Below are 18,465 nucleotides of genomic sequence, written 5' to 3' on the forward strand. Positions count from 1 at the left end.
GACCGGGACAAAGATTATGAACCATGGAAAAGTTAACAAGCAGAACCAAAGACATCTTCCTTCCTGGTAGAGAAACATCCAGTTCCCTGTCCGGCCCAGAACAAATCACCTCAGACCTGTCCAGTAATCTCATACGGGCCCAAGCTGGGCAGTAACAGACACTGGCAGCATCCCAAATGGTTCCCTATTCAATTTATAGTGCACTACTTTGTGGTCAAGTAGTGCGCTATAAAGGGAATAGGATGCCATTCTCTCTAAACCCGGGCTGTTCAATGTCAGTTCTGGAGGGCAGAAACACTTCTGGTTTTCATCCTCTCCTTCTAATAAGGGACTCATTCAGACCTGGAACACCAGGTGAGCGCAATTAACTACCAGGTATAAACAAAAAGTGTTTCGGCCCTCCAGGACCTGAATTTGAACAGCCCGGCTTTAAACGCAGGCTACTTGCCATACTGGCTCGGTGCTCTATCACTTAAAGGCCCGGTGCAGTCAAAATTATGTTTCTCCTGTGTTTTGTATCATATTGTGCAACAGCTGATGAAACTAACAGTGCAAAAGCATGAAAAAAATTATATTATTTCCTGATAGTTGCTGGTTGAAAATACAATCTACCAAGGACCTTCTAATCCGTATGTTTTGCATGGGTGGAGTTTTGGCTTGCCTGGTGACATCACCAGGTGGTAAATAGGTTAATAGATGAATAACAGAGTTCCAAACCTCTCTGCCAATAACAGCTGGTTTTCAATTTCCCCCTCCCCACTCAGACAACTCCCAAACAGTCCCAGCAAAATTATTGCCTTAGAAATACGGTAGTTTTTTGCTAAAAAGCTGTTTTTGTTTATTTCTACTACAGTAAGCTACTTAATTGTTACCCAGAAATGATTAGATATTGATATATACTGTACAAATGGCTACATTGGGCCTTTAATCCCAGGGGAACAGCAGAGAATGTAGGACATGCAGATGTGTTTTGCAGAGGCAGGTCTGTGCTATGCCACATTAGTGGCGGTGATGCCTGGTACGAAGGCCCATGGGGTGATAAACAGCACAGCAAGGTAAAGCACAGCGGAGAACAGACAGTGAGTGGGCAGGGCTGCAGGAGGCAGCCAGCGAGCCGTTCGACGTCTTTAATAAGGAGATACGGGCCGGGAAGCAGTGGGAAATTAGAAGGTTTAATAGGTTGCACTGCTAAACAGCGAGAAATAATAAGGCTTGACACAGACAACCTGTGGGTGAGAGTAATATAGAGACGTTGGGCTAAACTGTTATTGTCTGTTTCTCACTTTAAGTCTCATTCGTATATACTTGCCATCTCCACTCTGCCTTTCTGCCATATCTCCCTCCTGCAATTCTAAAATGTTCTACACATCTTATCCATGCTCTCTTCATCCCTCTCGGTCTTCCCTGTCACTATCTCTGTCCGCACTGTCCGCACAGTGCTGGATTAAGAATAGGAATCTCATGTGACACAGACTTTGTTGGATTTTGTCTCTCTTCTTCAGACTATGTCTCTCCCTCCACACCCAGCAGCTGTGGACTGGGCTGTGAGGCTGTGGACGTTGATTATTTGAATCAGCTGTGTGGTGCTGTGGCAAAAACCAAAACGTGCACCCAGGAAGGGCCCAAGGAGCGAGTTTGGGAAACCCTGACTTACTGCAGCATCTGCAGACATCTTTACATCTTCACAGTACGACACACTATGCATCGTGTTGAGACTGTCGAGACTGCAGACTGAAGACTGTCCTACGCATGTGCATGTGGGGAAAAAAACATTGAAACTTGACACTTGAAAGTTCTACTGTATCCTTTCTCCTTTGTTTCCCATTCAAACACACACGCACGCACACACGCACGCACGCACGCACCCCCTCCTCTGTGAGTAACACATGCACACACAAAATGTCTTCCAGCATTGAATCGAGTGCTAATACTCGAAAGCACCCATAAAGTGAAATGGAGCCACAAACACGTACACACACACACACACACATCGTATGTTATTTACTCCAGACCTTAACTTGAGAATGTATGCTAAGCACGTCTACCTAGCTCAACAAGTTCATTAAAGCTCTAAATATGTACACCCCGTTGTAATTACATTCTGGAATGAATGACAAATAAGCCTTTACTTTCATAATGAGCCCCTCATTAACCCCTAAAGACCTGATGCTGTCACACTGCAACCACACACACACAGATCAGTCTTTACCACCAAGTGTACACTCATTAAAGGCCTCAGGAGCTGTGTGTAGGCTGACGCTGACCCCCCTTCAAAGAAACCCCTCCACCCGCAAACTCATTTGGCAGCGTTGGCACAACAAATCTCCGTGTAAAAATAACCTTAGTAGTCTTGTTTATATTAAACCAGCAAATTCAGACAGAGTTGTGTAGAGGACGACTTGAGCATTTCTGCCTCGTGCAACCTTCCTATCTCTATCGCGCCATCACGGTGTACCGCAAACACAATTACCAGCACTCACACACTGACGCAGGCATGCGCAGCCCCTCCCTTCTACCCTGTCTCTCCTCTATCCTGTATTCCTGTCCCCCTCCTCTGTGAGTAGATAAGTAGATATGTACCTATGGCCATGAAGTCCTCAAGGTCCCAGGGCTGTAGCTGGGCCAGGGGCCCGCTGTAGAGCAGCAGACCATCTGCAACCTCCGTGATGAACTCCAGGGAGAGACGGCTCTCGAAGCAAGGCCTTATGGGAGGAAACCAGGCATAGCCGTTGCCATGGAAACTGTGTTTGGTCTGCTGGCACTCTGGCCCCTCGAACTGCGCAGGGCACTGGCATCTAGGGCAAAATAACAAGGAGGAGGAACATCACAAAAAAAGAATAACACAAAGCAATTGAGTTATTCCCTCATCTATCACGCAAGACTGCTCTATCAGGGTGTCCCTGCTGAGGTCGGGATGGGATGGACTGCTTCTGCTTAACCACACAGCAGTCAGTCTCACACACGCACGCATGCACGTACGCACACTTGCAGTCGCACGCACGCACGCACGCACACACACACACACACACACACGCACGCACGCACACACACACGCACGCACACACACGCACGCACACACACACACTTGCAGTCGCACGCACGCACACACACAATTTGCTTCTAATTGTTCTCAATTGCATAACAACTAAAGATTGTGAGTGTACATCCCAACTAAGCATCTAGCAGTCTATATTAGCCCCCAAGGACTGCTCACAATCTGGAGAACACTATATTTCAGCTTTCTCTCTCTCTCTGTCTGTCTTGCTCTCCCAACTACTGTTTTCGCCTCTAGTGATTTCCTTCTGAGAGACACTCCACATCTCATGCAGATGTTCTCATTATCAGCCGTACCACAGGGAGAATCCATCACTATTAACAACATAGCAACTGAGCACAGCTGCACTCCTCCCTTAGGTTATTCTGTCATCCCTTTTCCTTCATTCAGTCTTCCTTTGTCACACACAGACACACACACACACTACCCCACTGTATCCACCTGTTGTAGAGACAGCTAATATACCTGGCACACACACACGGGCAATCCTGCGGCATCAATCAAGTGTGGCTTTCTCTAGTTAGTTTAGTCAGAAGCCCAGCTATTTTCTCAGCCGGTTCCCTCTCCATCACCCTACTCACAGCAGCCTAATAATAGTCTTCCAGGCTGCCATGCTCCCTTCGTTTCGTTCCTCTCTCATTTGTGTGCTGCGAAGAGAGAGAGAAGAGCTCCTGGCTGCCTGGCTGCCACATCCGACACTCTTGCATTTAGTCTTTCCCATTTCCCAGTCTCTGCTCTGAACCCAGATTGAAAAGGAGAGACTGTCAGAAATGATAGTCCCCCCCTGGCACCTGGCAGACATGCAAATGCGGGAGGAGTGAAACAGGCAGGCGGGCCGTGCGCTAACACAATAACATGCTTCTTCTAATAACCAGGCGCAGTAATCAAAGCTACACACCCCACGTTCAGAAGGCACACCGTAGCAAAAAGGGAGAGAGGAGAGAGGACTGTATGCACGCAGAAGTCGCTTTGGATAAAAGCATCTGCTAAATAGCATACGTTATTATACTATAGGGGAGAGGACAACAGCGTTGCAGAACAGCATGTATGTCGGAGTGTTCTGTTTCCAACAACATGGTATCCCGACCATGACGCAGAGGAATGAAAGTAAGTTTGGTCTAGGAGCTCTAGGAGCACTGGTTCTGATGAAGGTCTTATAGGCTCAGGTTGACCAAACAGGATCCTATAGTGACACTATAATGCCATCTCACTGTGGAGAGGCAGGGAGTTGAGTCCAGTGATATCTGGATGTGGTTACAGCCTGGAGCCATGCGTCTACCTGACCACTATCACATGGAATGGGAGGTAGTGTGCACGCACGGTCACGGCTTAGTGGGACTAGGCCCCGAGCAGCAAACAAGGCTTGTATTACACCATCAGACCATCTGACCATCAAAGACATCAACATATCTCCCAGAGTGACAGACAGTAATGCACGACGGAGGGATCACTTATAGAAAAGAAAGAGGGAGAGATAAGGCTGTAGAGAGAAGGAGATGTAAAGGGGGATTGAAGACAATACACTGGAAACTTGACCTACCTTATCTCTCCATTTGGAAACAATTTACCCAGTCTCAGGGAATAATCTCACTCATTTATCCCATCAGAGATATCAGGAACATGATTTCAGCCCAATCCTCTTACTGTACTCGAGATTTTTTTTCCTTTGCTCATTTCCTGTTCTTTGCGTGCACATGGGAATGTTATTTGTTAGAGTTCGAAAGGGACCGAGTAATCTCCCCTGCCCTCCATTTTCAAATCCTGCTATTAATCCTGGCCCCACGATTATCTACATGTTGTTTCTTAATTCTTAAATCTTACATCTCTGCGCTGCGTCGCTGGGGATCTCTTACGCATCTGCGCAGTTCTACGTCTGTGTGCTCAACGCTGTGATAAACCAGGCCAGGGTTCTGTGCTCTGCTCAGCAACCGTCCACTGCCTCTGTCTCATTACTATTACCAGGCTTGCGTTTGTCTTTGAACGGTTTCACATACCCAAGCCTGCAGAGGATGACATTGACCTCTGCCCTATTGGAAACAAAAATCGTAGAAATGTCATAATTTAATACGTATAATGTGAGGAATTTCTATTAACATTGTTAATTATTTGCTACATTCACAGACTCAAAATGCTTTACAGCTTTTTAAGTTCTTGGCTTTTCAGTTATAATATAAGCTGAGGAATGTGAGTTCTACAAGGACAACTTGTCATCAACAAGGAGGCTCTTCTGTTCTGACACATCAACAACTTTATCCTGTGTTTGGGCCAAACTGGCAATGTTAGTTCAACTGTTAAAAGCCAATATGTGTCTGCAACAGAGAGAGAGCTGGGATTAACTCTGGGTTGGCTGCGTAAATCATTCTGGTACGGACCAATGGCGAGGCACATTACACGCTTAGTACGTCCAACTAGACACAAATCCTGGGTTTACTTTCTTCTTTTAATTAAACAGCAGAGAACCAAATTAAATTTCTCCTCCTTTCGTGTTTCAAAGGGAAGCTGGATGGACAATTCCAGGAAGAGCATTTGGGCATATGTTCAAATTTTGGGCAAGATGTGTGGCAATTTCTTCAGGAACATCTGTATACACCTCCTTTCTAGACATGAACTAATAATGCTGGTGGATTTCAAACAAGGGACTTTCGACGTGTGTGTTTGCACAGGGTGTGTGTGTGTGTGTCCCTGTCATCCTCCTTCATCCTCTCTCTCTCTCTCTCTCAGTCAGGAAACTAACGGTATAGGTCTGTCAGCGTGCTCCAACTGAAGTATCATCTGTGGCTGTGTTGACGTCCGTGGGATCATAAGTCTGCACAAGTGAAATCCACAGGAGGAATGGCCAACACCTCCCCAGAGCAGTGCCTTAGTAAATATGGTGATTTTGATTCTGCTCACAGAGTTCAGTCCAGACACACAGCCGTGTAGTAGTGTGTCTCCACCAAAAGGGGTCAGGCTTCTGGTCTAGAAGCAAGGTTTTGACTGCTCCTACAGTTTTGCTTCGGTACTGCAGTTTGACTGACTCCTGGCCCAGAAAGACCATTTCTATACACGGCCACATGGAGAAGTCAGATTTGGAAATTCCTAATAAGCCACTTTAGGTCTTTGTGCACAAAACCAAGGCCACATTTTCTTTCATTACCAAAGATAAATCATTGTTAAATTCGTCCAATGTCTGCCATGATTTTGGATGACATCGTCGCTGCTCGTGCTGCTCCCAGTGCGCACTGGGTGCGAGCGCGCGTGTGATGTTGATCCGTATAAACCGGATGCAACCCGGCATATGTGAACGTGAGTAGATTAATTTAAAAACAACGGTCGGACACAGTCTCCAGTTTTTATTGTACGTAAGTGGTCTCCACAGTGCTTGTGTACAATCTGGTTGACACATAATTGCATCAGAAAATAAAATGTTGCATGAATTCTCAGAGATTAAATATATATATTTTTTAAATGATCTCGAGCTCTCATTAAATAGTTTGTGCACTGTTATTTAAGTGCACTTCCACATTGCAAACACCCTAACAAAAACATACACAGACGTATGATAAAACATGCATCATTCCCTTTTAAATACCTCCTTTCGTGTAGCGGCCAGGTTGGTAGTTTTGATGTGTTCATTTCCGTTGCATTTTTAATCACAAAGATCATTAGATTAAAGAATATTCCCCCCACATCACCGGCGGAGTTTAGCCTTCCTCCTCAACACGATCCCAGAAGTATTTAGCTTGACGTTGAGCTCGCTCAGACATTCAGAGCACAACTATGAAATTCATTCAGGAGGACCAAGAGGGAACCAAAAACAGAGAGGCACCGGGGGAGAGAGGTAGAGGAGGTGAGAGGAGCAGAGAGGAACACGAGGCACCAGACATATGGCACTGCAACAAGGCTGTTGTACTGTAGAACGCAGAGCTCAGTACTGAAGCTAAAGCCTCTCTCCTAAACAACCACCGCTGGGATTACAGCAGTGTGCTGAGCCCAGGTCGGAAAGACATCAAAGGCCTGGCCGGCGAGAGAGAGAGAGAGCCAGAGAGGGAGAGAGAGAGAGGGAGGGAGAGAGAGGTGAGACCTGTGGACATGGTTTAACTCTGTTCAATTAGAGATGAAGCAGAATAATCGGGCGTGGCTAATGAGGTTATTTAAACAGCCTCGGCTATGTTTTCTGGTTGTCTAACCCGAACCCCTCACCCCCACCTCACCTTCCAACCCCCGTACCAAATGACTTTGCTGCGCTCTTTCCTCCTCACCATTACCCCCCTCGCCCCCCCTTGTAAAATGGATTGTTAGTCCCCTTCTCTCTGTTTAGGCATTGTGACTCAGTGAAGAGAATCAATAGCATTATTGGCTCTGGATAATTGGAGAAAAAAGCTAAAAGCTGTGTACCTCATATTTGTGAGAGGTCTTGGAGGTAGGTTAAGTGATAAGACTCACAAAGAGGGGCTTGGATCCTTTCGAAAACTTCACTTGATCTATCATTCAGCACCAGCACAGCATTTGTGTGAGCGAGCAAGCGAGCGCACGGCGCCACTTGCCTGTTTTTGGCCAAATACTTTCAAAGAGTTTCATCCCTCTAGCAAGATTGAAGTATTAGTTGACTTATTGATTCCTCTTCCACACATAGCCCTGCCTCTCATTTATAAAGCATTCTCCTACCAGGTATTCATTCTCATCTATCTGTTGCAGATTCCAGGCAACCATCACTATCTCAACAGGGAAACAACAGATCTGAGCCTTCCCTCCCCTATCCCCCACCCTGGTGACTGCTAAAAGTTCAGGCTGCCAAAGGCTATTTGCTGCTTTTTGATACCTCCGCTCACCCGTACACAACTGTAAACACCATTAAACCGCTTCTCCTGTGTGAACATTTCACTGCAGGTGGTAGGACTTCTTTCTCACCTGTACCCGCTCTGAGTGTCGACACAGATGCCCCCGTTGAAGCAGGGGTTTCTGGGATAGGAGGAACAGATCTTGTGGACGTGTTCTCTACCGGAGCAGCTGCATACTGCCGTGGACTCCACCGTCACCGACACCAGTGACATGCTCCCAGAATCCACCACGGTGGGCGTGTCACTGACGCTCAGCACATTGGAGCAGCCGCCGCTGCCGCCACAGTCTGTGTTGGCACACTCATCCACGTGTACCTGGCTGACGTTCACTTGCAGGAACGACTGCAGCTGTGGACAGAGAGAGAGAGAGAGAGAGAGAGAAAGAGAGAGAGGAGGAGAGGAATGAAGGGAAAGAGAGAGGATCAAGGGAGAATTAAATTAGGAGGATTAAGACAGAAATAGGAGGTGAAAGGAGACAGAGGAACAACAAAGTATAAAGCTAAAAGGTAATCAAGGGACAGCCATGGAAGAGTCAAAGCGGAACAGTCTTGATTACCACCAGGGTTTATCCTAAAGCCTTCAGAAAGCACATAATGCCTGTTGTTTTAGCCATCTTTTTTTCATCCTCGACATAAGCATCTGGGTTGTGTGACACACTCACACATGCAAATACCCCTACAGCCATCCTATTAGCATAGAGAGTGTATGAATTCGTCTCTCAAACGACACTCCTCTCTCTCACACACCCTTACATAAATGCACATCCTCACACACACGGATATACACATGCAAACCCACACAATACACACAAAAACAACCCTCTCTAAATGGCCCTCCATGCGTCTGATTTTCGAAGTGTGCTGATACTGTAAATAGAACATACAGTACACCATGACCTGTGTTTACATACATTTGCCGTATACCCTTTCCACACCATTTATTCACAGCTCAAGTGCATTCAGGCAGAATGAACTGGGAGAGACTGTGACAGTATATATATGCAGTGTTGGATAGTGATGATGACGAGGTCCTAGAGTGAAAATGTAATTACTCTCTCTCTCTCTCTCTCTCTCTCTCTCTCTCTCTCTCTCTCTCTCTCTCTCTCTCTCTCTCTCTCTCTCTCTCTCTCTCTCTCTCTCTCTCTCTCTCTCTCTCTCTCTCTCTCTCTCTCTCTCTCTCTCTCTCTCTCTCTCTCTCTCTCTCTCTCTCTCTCTCTCTCTCTCTCTCTCTCTCTCTCTCTCTCTCTCTCTCTCTCTCTCTCTCTCTCTCTCTCTCTCTCTCTCCTCTCTCTCTCTCTCTATCTCTCTCTCTCTCTCTCTCGGGTGGAGCCCAATATAGTGACAGTGGTGAGGGGAAAGCAGGGAGTGGAGGGTGAGGAGAGCCGTCCAGAGATAATCTGTTTTCAGCGCTGCAGTACCACGGCACATTTCACTTAGATGGGCCACACTCACCACCACTTCCCATCTAACCCCCTCCCGACTCCCGCTCTGTCTGGCTTACCAGCAAAGGGTTGACACCCCCTCCTTCCCCTCCTCCCACACAACCACAGTTACATCCCCCTCCTCTTCACTGTGACCACAGACACTACCAGGGCAGACAAAGACATGGTTTTCAGGCATATGTCATGCATGCACAGAATGTATACTGTATTATTTGTGCCAGAGTTTAATTGGGAAGAACCCCCTAGTGGAACAGAGCTCCACCGCCTTAGGTCAGGAAATGTTAAAATGTCAAATGGAAAGCAGCAGTTCTACCCCCTTCACGTGTCCAATTGAACTGTTGTTTCTATGCAGACTAAAGTGTCTAGGCTGGTACAATTTGATCAGTGACTGAGAGTGTTGTACCATCTGTATTTGAGTGGATGTGTGTAACACTCGTCGTTGAAGGGGGACCAAAACAGCGGGTAAAGTGCTCATCCTCTTATTTATTAAAGAAAACACTTAATAAATACAAAACAAATGACAAAAACAGTCCAGTAAGGTGCATAGACTATACTAGAAACAACCACCCATAAAACCCAGTGAAAACAAAAACAACTAAATATGGCCTCCAATTAGAGACAACAACAACCAGCTGCATCTAATTGGAGGTCATTGACAAAACTCACATAGAACTAGAAAAGCTAGATAAACATAGAAATAAGAAAACTAGAACCTAAACCCACAATACCCAACCACACAAAACAAACACACCCTGCCACGTCCTGACCAACTACAATGACAAATAACCCCTTTTACTGGCCAGGACGTGACAGTACCCCCCCCCCCCCCCCCCCAAAGTGCAGACCCCGAATGCACCTCAAAACAAAAACCCCAAAAACAACCCCCAAAAACAACCACACCGTCAACGAAGGTTCCTGTGCTTCACCCCCCCCTTCCCAATCCTCCCACCACGGAGGTGGCTCTGGCTCAGCAGATTCTGGGCTGCGCAGCATCGCTGGAGGCCCCGGGCTGAGAGGCGTCGCTGGAGGCTCCTGGCTGAGGAGCGTCGCTGGAGGCTCCGGGCTGGGGAACGTCTCTGGAGGCTCCTGACTGGGGAGCGTCCCTGGAGGCTCCTGACTGGGGGGCGTCGCTGGAGGCCCCTGGCTGAGGAGCGTCTCTGCAGGCTCCGGACTGTAGGCCGTCTCTGCAGGCTCCGGACTGTAGGCCGTCTCTGCAGGCTCCGGACTGTAGGCCGTCTCTGCAGGCTCCGGACTGTAGGCCGTCTCTGCAGGCTCCGGACTGTAGGCCGTCTCTGCAGGCTCCGGACTGTAGGCCGTCTCTGCAGGCTCCGGACTGTAGGCCGTCTCTGCAGGCTCCGGACTGTAGGCCGTCTCTGTAGGCTCCGGACTGTAGGCCGTCTCTGCAGGCTCCGGACTGTAGGACGTCTCTGCAGGCTCCGGACTGTAGGACCGTCTCTGACGGTTCCGACTGTAGGACGTCTTTCGGTTCCGGACTGTAGGACGTCGCTGGAAGCACTGGACGGGGAACTGTCGCCAGAAGCTCTGGACGGGGGAACTGTCGCCGGAAGCTCTGGACGGGGAACTGTCGCCAGAAGCTCTGGACGGGGAACTGTCGCCGGAAGCTCTGGACGGGGGACTGTCGCCGGAAGCTCTGGACGGGGAACTGTCGCCGGAAGCTCTGGATGGGGAACTGTCGCCGGAAGCTCTAGACGGGGAACTGTAGCTGGAAGCTCTGGACTGGGACTGCGCACTGGAGGCCTGATGCGTGGGGCTGGCTTAGGAGGCACCAGACTAGTAACCCGCACCACAGGGCTAGTGCGAGGAGCAGGAACAGGACGTACTGGGCTGGGCAGGCGCACTGGAGGCCTGATGCGAGGGACTGGCTTTGGAGGCGCCAGACTAGTAACACGCACCACAGGGCTAGTGCGAGGAGCAGGAACAGGACGTACTGGGCTGGGCAGGCGCACTGAAGGCCTGATGCGTGGGGCTGGCTTTGGAGGCGCCAGACTAGTAACACGCACCTCAAGGCTAGTGCGGAGAGCAGGAACAGGACGTACTGGACTGGGCAGACGCACTGGAGGAAGAGTACGAGGAGCAGGAACAGGATACACTGGGCCATGAACCCTCACCGGCGGTCTGATGCTTGCAACTTGCATCACCGGTCTGGCTCGATGCTGGCTCTAGCATGACACCTGTGAGGAGCTTTCACCAAGCGCACCGGGCTGTAGCTGCGCACTGGCAATACCGTGCGTATCTCCGCATAACATGGTGCTTGCTTGCTCCGTCGCTCCCCATTGTAAGCACAGGTGCTCCTTCGCGCCCTTTCCGCCAGTACCTCTCTCCGGAATCTCACGTCAAGCTCCTCGCTTGATTACTTGACTGGCTCCTCTTTGCTCCACGGCTCTCCCCTGTACGCCCGGGAAGTTAGGTTAGGGCTCCCCCCTGACTCAGCCCAACTCCCTGTATGCCCCCCCCACCCAATTTATTGGGGGGCTGCCTCCTCACCTCCTGAAATGGAGGATATAATGCCTCATACCTCTGTCGTTCCCTCTTAGCTTCCTCCAGCTCCTCCTTCGGGCGCTGGTACTCCCCAGCCTGCTTCCATGGTCCTTTACCATCCAGGATCTCCTCCCATGTCCAGGACTCCAAATAGCTCTCTTGCTGCTCCTTCCTCCGCTGCTTGGTACTTCTTTGGTGGGTGGTTCTGTATCACTCGTCGTTGAAGGGGGACCAAAACGCAGCGGGTAAAGTGCTCATTCTCTTATTTATTAAAGAAAACACTTAATCAATACAAAACAAACAACGAAAACAGTCCAGTAAGGTGCATAGACTATACTAGAAACAACCACCCACAAAACCCAGTGAAAACAAACAGAACTAAATATGGCCTCCAATTAGAGACAACAACAACCAGCTGCCTCTAATTGGAGGTCATTGACAAAACTCACATAGAACTAGAAAAGCTAGATAAAAATAGAAATAAGAAAACTAGAACCTAAACCCACAATACCCAACCACACAAAACAAACACCCCCTGCCTCGCCCTGACCAACTACAATGACAAATAACCCCTTTTACTGGCCAGGACGTGACAATGTGCTTGGAAAGGGGAGAGCGGCAAGTTTGTTGAGTTCCTATGAGAATACACCAGTAAGTGCTTGTGTGTGAACATTGAAGAGAATGTCAGAATGTGTATGTGTTTATCTCTACCAATCCCACACAATGAGAGCACTTAAAGGAAAATGGGTAGAATGAGAACCCAAGGGAAACTTCAGGATGTGTATCAAAAGACATCCCTGACTCCCTTTCTCATCTCCACTGCTATCTTCCCCTTCCCACCCGTCCACTCAAGCTCTAGGACTCCTCAAATGTAACGTATGTGTCTGGCGCCCCTTTGCCGTGCATGTACATCCCCAATGCCACGATACTGTGTAATGACTGCCTGAAAAGGTGTTTTACATTTCTTATCTGAGAGGTTAAACACTTCTGATACGGAACATGTCCTAATCCACTTGTGTAGAAAGACACACAACAAGCTCACCAGAGAAATATGGTGTGTGTGGATGTGAGTGTATGGGTGTGTGCCCAATGACAAATACTGCACACCCAGAATCCCTATACAGGCAGAAGAGACATTTTACATAAGACCAAATGACCTCTGGGAAGGGATGGCAACGTGATCGCTCTTTACGCTTTGCGCATGACTGTACTGTCAGCTTTATCAAAACACAGTTTGAGGCACCCATGAGGCTTCGACTACAATACCCATACCTCCCTGGGGCAGACTCTGTGGAGAAAATAGTAAAGAGCACCCTAGGGACTTGTAGGCCTACAAAGAATATGCTGAAAAGTGGGACATCGTTGGCCAGCAGGCGGGAGGGAGGAGGAAGAGAAATTATACAGGTTGGACCTGAAGCTAATTCGTTTGTTTTAAACTGACAAACGCTTTGCTGACCATATTGGATTTGAGTCCAAGGACTGGAGAAGTAGCACCTGAGGACAGTTTGTTTGAATTACAGTTGGAAAAGAGAGGGGAGGAATAACAGAAAGAGACCATGCACAGACAAAGCTACAGTAACATGCTATTGGGGAATGCTGTCTTTTTTTTTCCTCCAGGACTCATCTTTCCCCTATGTGGATCTGAGGCACAGTGTCTCTCTCTCTTTCTCTCAATTCAATTTAATGGCTTTATTGGCATGGGAATCAGATGTTTCAATTGCCAAAGCAAGTGAAACACATAATAAACAACATTGAAATAAACAATAAAAAATTAACAGTAAACATTACACTTACAAAAGTTCCAAATGTCATATTATGTCTACAGTTGAAGTTTACAAACACCTTAGCCAAATGCATTTAAACTCAGTTTTCCACCAATTCCTGACATTTAATCCTAGTAAAAATTCCCTGTTTTAGGTCAGTTAGGATCACCACTTTATTTTAAGAATGCGAAATGTCAGAATAATAGTAGAGAGAATGATTTATTTCAGCTTTAATTCTTTCATCACATTCCCAGTGGGTCAGAAGTTTACATACACTCAATTAGTATTTGGTAGCATTGCCTTTAAATTGTTTCACTTGGGTCAAACGTTTTGGGTAGCCTTCCACAAGCTTCCCACAATAAGTTGGTTGAATTTTGGCCTATTCCTCCTGACAAAGCTGGTGTAACTGAGTCAGGTTTGTAGGCCTCCTTGCTCGCACACACTTTTTCAGTTCTGTGATGGCCACTCCAATGCCTTGACTTTGTTGTCCATAAGCCATTTTGCCACAATTTTGGAAGTATGCTTGGGGTCATTGTCCATTTGGAAGACCCATTTGCGACCAAGCTTTAACTTTCTGACTGATGTCTTGAGATGATGCTTCAATATATCCACATCATTTTCCCGCCTCATGATGCCATCAATTTTGTGAAGTGCACTAGTCCCGCCTGCAGCAAAGCACCCCCACCTCATGATGCTGCCCCTGCTTCATGGTTGGGATGGTGTTCTTCAGCTTACAAGCCTCCCCCTTTATCCTCCAAACATAACGATGGTCATTATGGCCAAATAGTTATATTTTTGTTTCATCAGACCAGAGAAAATTTCTCCAAAAAGTATCATCTTTGTCCCCATGTGCAGTTGCAAACCGTTAGTCTGGCTTTTTCACGGCGGTTTTGGAGCAGTGGCTTCGTCCTTGCTGAGCGGCCTTTCAGGTTTATGTCGATATAGGACTCGTTTTACTGTGGATATAGATACTTTTGTGCCTGTTTCCTCCAGCATCTTCACAAGGTCCTTTGCTGTTGTTCTGGGATTGATTTGCACTTTACGCACCAAAGTACATTCATCTCTGCAGTACATTCCATCTCCTTCCTGAGCGGTGTGACGGCTGCGTGGTCCCATTGTGTTTATACCTGCGTACTATTGTTTGTACAGATGAATGTGGTACCTTCAGGCATTTGGAAATTGCTCCCAAGATGAACCAGACTTGTGGAGGTCTGCAATTGTTTTTCTGAGGTCTTTCGATGATTTCTTTTTATTTTCCCATTATGTCAAACAAAGAGGCACTGAGTTTGTAGGTAGGCCTTGAAATACATCCACTGGTACACCTCCAATTGACTCAAATTATGTCAATTAGCCTATCAGAAGCTTCTAAAGCAATGACATTATTTTCTGAAATTTTCCAAGTTGTTTAAAGACACAGTCAACTTAGTGTATGTAAACTTCTGACCCACTGGAATTGTGATACAGTGAATTATAAGTGAAATAATCTATAAACAATATTTGGAAAAATGACTTGTGTCAAAGTAGATGTCCTAACCTGACTTGCCAAAACTATAGTTTGTTTTAACAAGAAATTTGTGGGGTGGTTGAAAAACAAGTTTTAATGACTCCAACCTAAGTGTATGTAATCTTTCGACTTCAACTGTATATACAGTGTTGTAATGATGTGCAAATAGTTAAAGTACAAAAGGGAAAATAAATAAACATAAATATAAATCTCTCTCTCTCTCTCTCTCTCTAGGTAAGCCAATCAGACAGGAGGGTGCTCAATGGCTCCGTTCTTAGAGAACACCAGCTGAACAGTCATTTAATGATACAGTCAGTCATACAAACAAACCATAATTACACACTAGACCTAAATCATCATGCTCATTAGCAGTACTTAGCAGCATGTTCAGTACAGCTGTTTGGTTGTTGCTGGTCTTTTGTGAAACAAAAATGGTAAGCTGATCATGGTAAACTGAAATCAGCTTAAATCAGTTATACCAAATTTCTATCAACATGTTAAATGTGCAACCAGAGGGAAAAAAATTCTAGATCACCTGTAATCCACACACAGAGACGCGTACAAAGCTCGCACTCCATTTGGTTAATCCGACCACAACTCTATCCTCCTGATTCCTGCTTACAAGAAAAAATTCAAGCAGGAAGCACCAGTGACTCGGTCTATAAAAAAGTGGTCAGATGAAGCAGATGCTAAAGTACAGGACTGTTTTGCTATCACAGACTGGAACATGTTCCGGGATTCTTACGATTGCATTGAGGAGTACACCACATCAGTCACTGGCTTTATCAATAAGTGCATCGAGGACGTTGTCCCCACTGTGACTGTACTTACATACCCCAACCAGAAGCCATGGATTACAGGCAACATTCGCACTGAGCTAAAGGGGCGGGACTCTAACCCGGAAGCTTACAATAAATCCTGCTATGCCCTGCGACGAACCATCAAATAGGCAAAGCTTCAATACAGGGCTAAGACTTAATCATACTACACCGGCTCCGACGCTCGCCTTATGTGGCAGGGCTTGCAAACTATTACAGACTACAAAGGGAAGCACAGCCCCGAGCTGCCCAGTGACACAAGCCTACCAGATGAGCTAAATCACTTCTATGCTCGCTTCGAGGCAAGCAACACTGAGGCATGCATGAGAGCATCAGCTGTTCCGGACAACTGTGTGAACACGCTCTCCATAGCCGACTGTGAGTAAGACCTTTAAAACAGGTCAACATACACAAGGCTGTGGGGCCAGATGGATTACCAGGATGTCTGCTCTGGGCATGTGCTGACCAACTGGCAGGTGTCTTCACTGACATTTTCAACATGTCCCTGATTGAGTCTGCATTTTGCATACCGCCCAAACAGATCCACAGATGATGCAATCTCTATTGCACTCCACACTGCCCTTTCCCACCTGGACAAAAGGAACACTTATGTGAGAATGCTATTCATTAACTACAGCTCAGGGTTCCACACCGCAGTACCCTCAAAGCTCATCACCTAAGATAAGGATCCTGGGACTAAACACCTCCCTCTGCAACTGGATCCTGGACTTCCTGACGGGCCGCCCCCCAGGTGGTGAGGGTAGGTAGCAACACATCTGCCACGCTGATCCTCAACACTGGAGCTCCCAGGGGTGTGTGCTCAGTCCCCTCTTGCACTCCCTGTTCGGGCACGACTGCATGGCCAGGCACGACTCCAACACCATCATTAAGTTCGCAGACAACACAACAGTGGCCTGATCCCCGACAACGACGAGGACAGCCTATAGAGAGGAGGTCAGAGACCTGGCCGGGTGGTGCCAGAATAACAACCTATCCCTCAACCAAGAATAAGGAGATGATTGTGGACTACAGGAAAGGAGGACGCGAGCACGCCCCCATTCTCATTCGACAGGGCTGTAGTGGAGCAGGTTGAGAGCTTCAAGTTCCTTTGTGTCCACATCAACAACAAACTAGAATGGTCCAAACACACCAAGACAGTCGTGAAGAGGGCACGACAAAGCCTATTCCCCCCTCAGGAAACCTAAAAAGATTGGTATTGGTCCTGAGATCCTCAAAAGGTTCTACAGCTGCAACATCGAGAGCATCCTGTCTGGTTGCATCACTGCCTGGTACGGCAATTGCTCGGCCTCTGACCGCAAGGCACTACAGAGGGTAGTGTGTACGGCCCAGTACATCACTGGGGCTAAGATGCCAGCCATCCAGGACCTCTTACACCAGGCGGTGTCAGAGGAAGGCCCTAAAATTGTCAAAGGACCCCAGCCACCCCAGTCATAGACTGTTTCTCTACTACCGCATGGCAAGCGGTTACCGGAGTGCCAAGTCTAGGACAAAAAGGCTTCTCAACAGTTTTTACCCCCCTAGCCATAAGACTCCTGAACAGGTAATCAAATGGCTACCCGGACTATTTGCATGTGTGCCCCCCCAACCCCTCTTTTTTACGCTGCTGCTACTCTCTGTTATCATATATGCATAGTCACTTTAAACTATACATTCATGTACATACTACCTCAATTGGGCCGACCCAATTAGTGCTCCCGGACATTGTCTAACCGGGATATCTGCATTGTGTCCCGCCACCCAACACCCGCCAACCCCTTCTTTATGTTACTGCCTGCTACTCTTTGTTTATCATAGATGCATAGTCACTTTAACCATATCTACATGTACATACTACCTCAATTAGCCTGACTAACTGGTGTCTGTACGTAGCCTCGCTACTTTTATAGCCTCGCTACTGTATATAGCCTATCTTTTTTACTGTTGTTTTATTTCTTTACTTACCTATTGTTCACCTAATACCTTTTTTGCACTATTGGTTAGAGCCTGTAAGTAAGCATTTCACTGTAATACACCTGTTGTATTTGACGCACGTGACAAATAAACTTTGATTTGATTTGACAGCTTGAAAATAATAAAATGCTGTCTCACAGGGTCACTATCTGTGGTCAACCGGGAACCAGAACAAAATGGAGTCTAGATTTAAACAAACCTTCAGTCACAACCCATTCCTCTAAACAACAATACACTGCAGCACCTGCTCTGCAACCAACAAAGGTAGGAAGCATGCTAAATATAATCACGCCACCAATAACTGATTAAAAAACACTATTACGCAAAGATTCTACAGTAGCCTCAACAGCACTCTGTAGGGTAGCGCCATGGTGGACAGCTAGCTTTCATCCTCCACTGGGTACAGTGACTTCCATACAAAAACCTAGGAGGCTCATGGTTCTCACCCCCTTCCATAGACTTACACAGTAATTATGACAACTTCCAGAGGACGTCCTCCAGCCTATCAGAGCTCTTGCAGCATAACATGATACGTTGTCCATCCAGTCAAAGGATCAGAGAATTAATCTGGAACTGGAATCATAAGCTACAGCA

General features: G+C 47.1%; 1 protein-coding gene across 1 annotated transcript in view; it reads right to left on the minus strand.

Moving 5' to 3' along the window:
* The window catches only part of LOC115202941 (neural-cadherin-like), a 202,342-nt gene that overhangs the window by 32,648 nt on the left and 151,229 nt on the right, over positions 1-18,465 (minus strand). Inside the window, 2 exon segments of the mRNA XM_029767138.1 lie at positions 2,581-2,795; positions 7,946-8,223. Of these exon segments, the coding sequence (XP_029622998.1) occupies positions 2,581-2,795; positions 7,946-8,223 (493 nt within the window).

The sequence above is a fragment of the Salmo trutta genome, chromosome 12 (genome assembly GCF_901001165.1).
Source record: "Salmo trutta chromosome 12, fSalTru1.1, whole genome shotgun sequence".
Taxonomy (NCBI): domain Eukaryota; kingdom Metazoa; phylum Chordata; class Actinopteri; order Salmoniformes; family Salmonidae; genus Salmo; species Salmo trutta.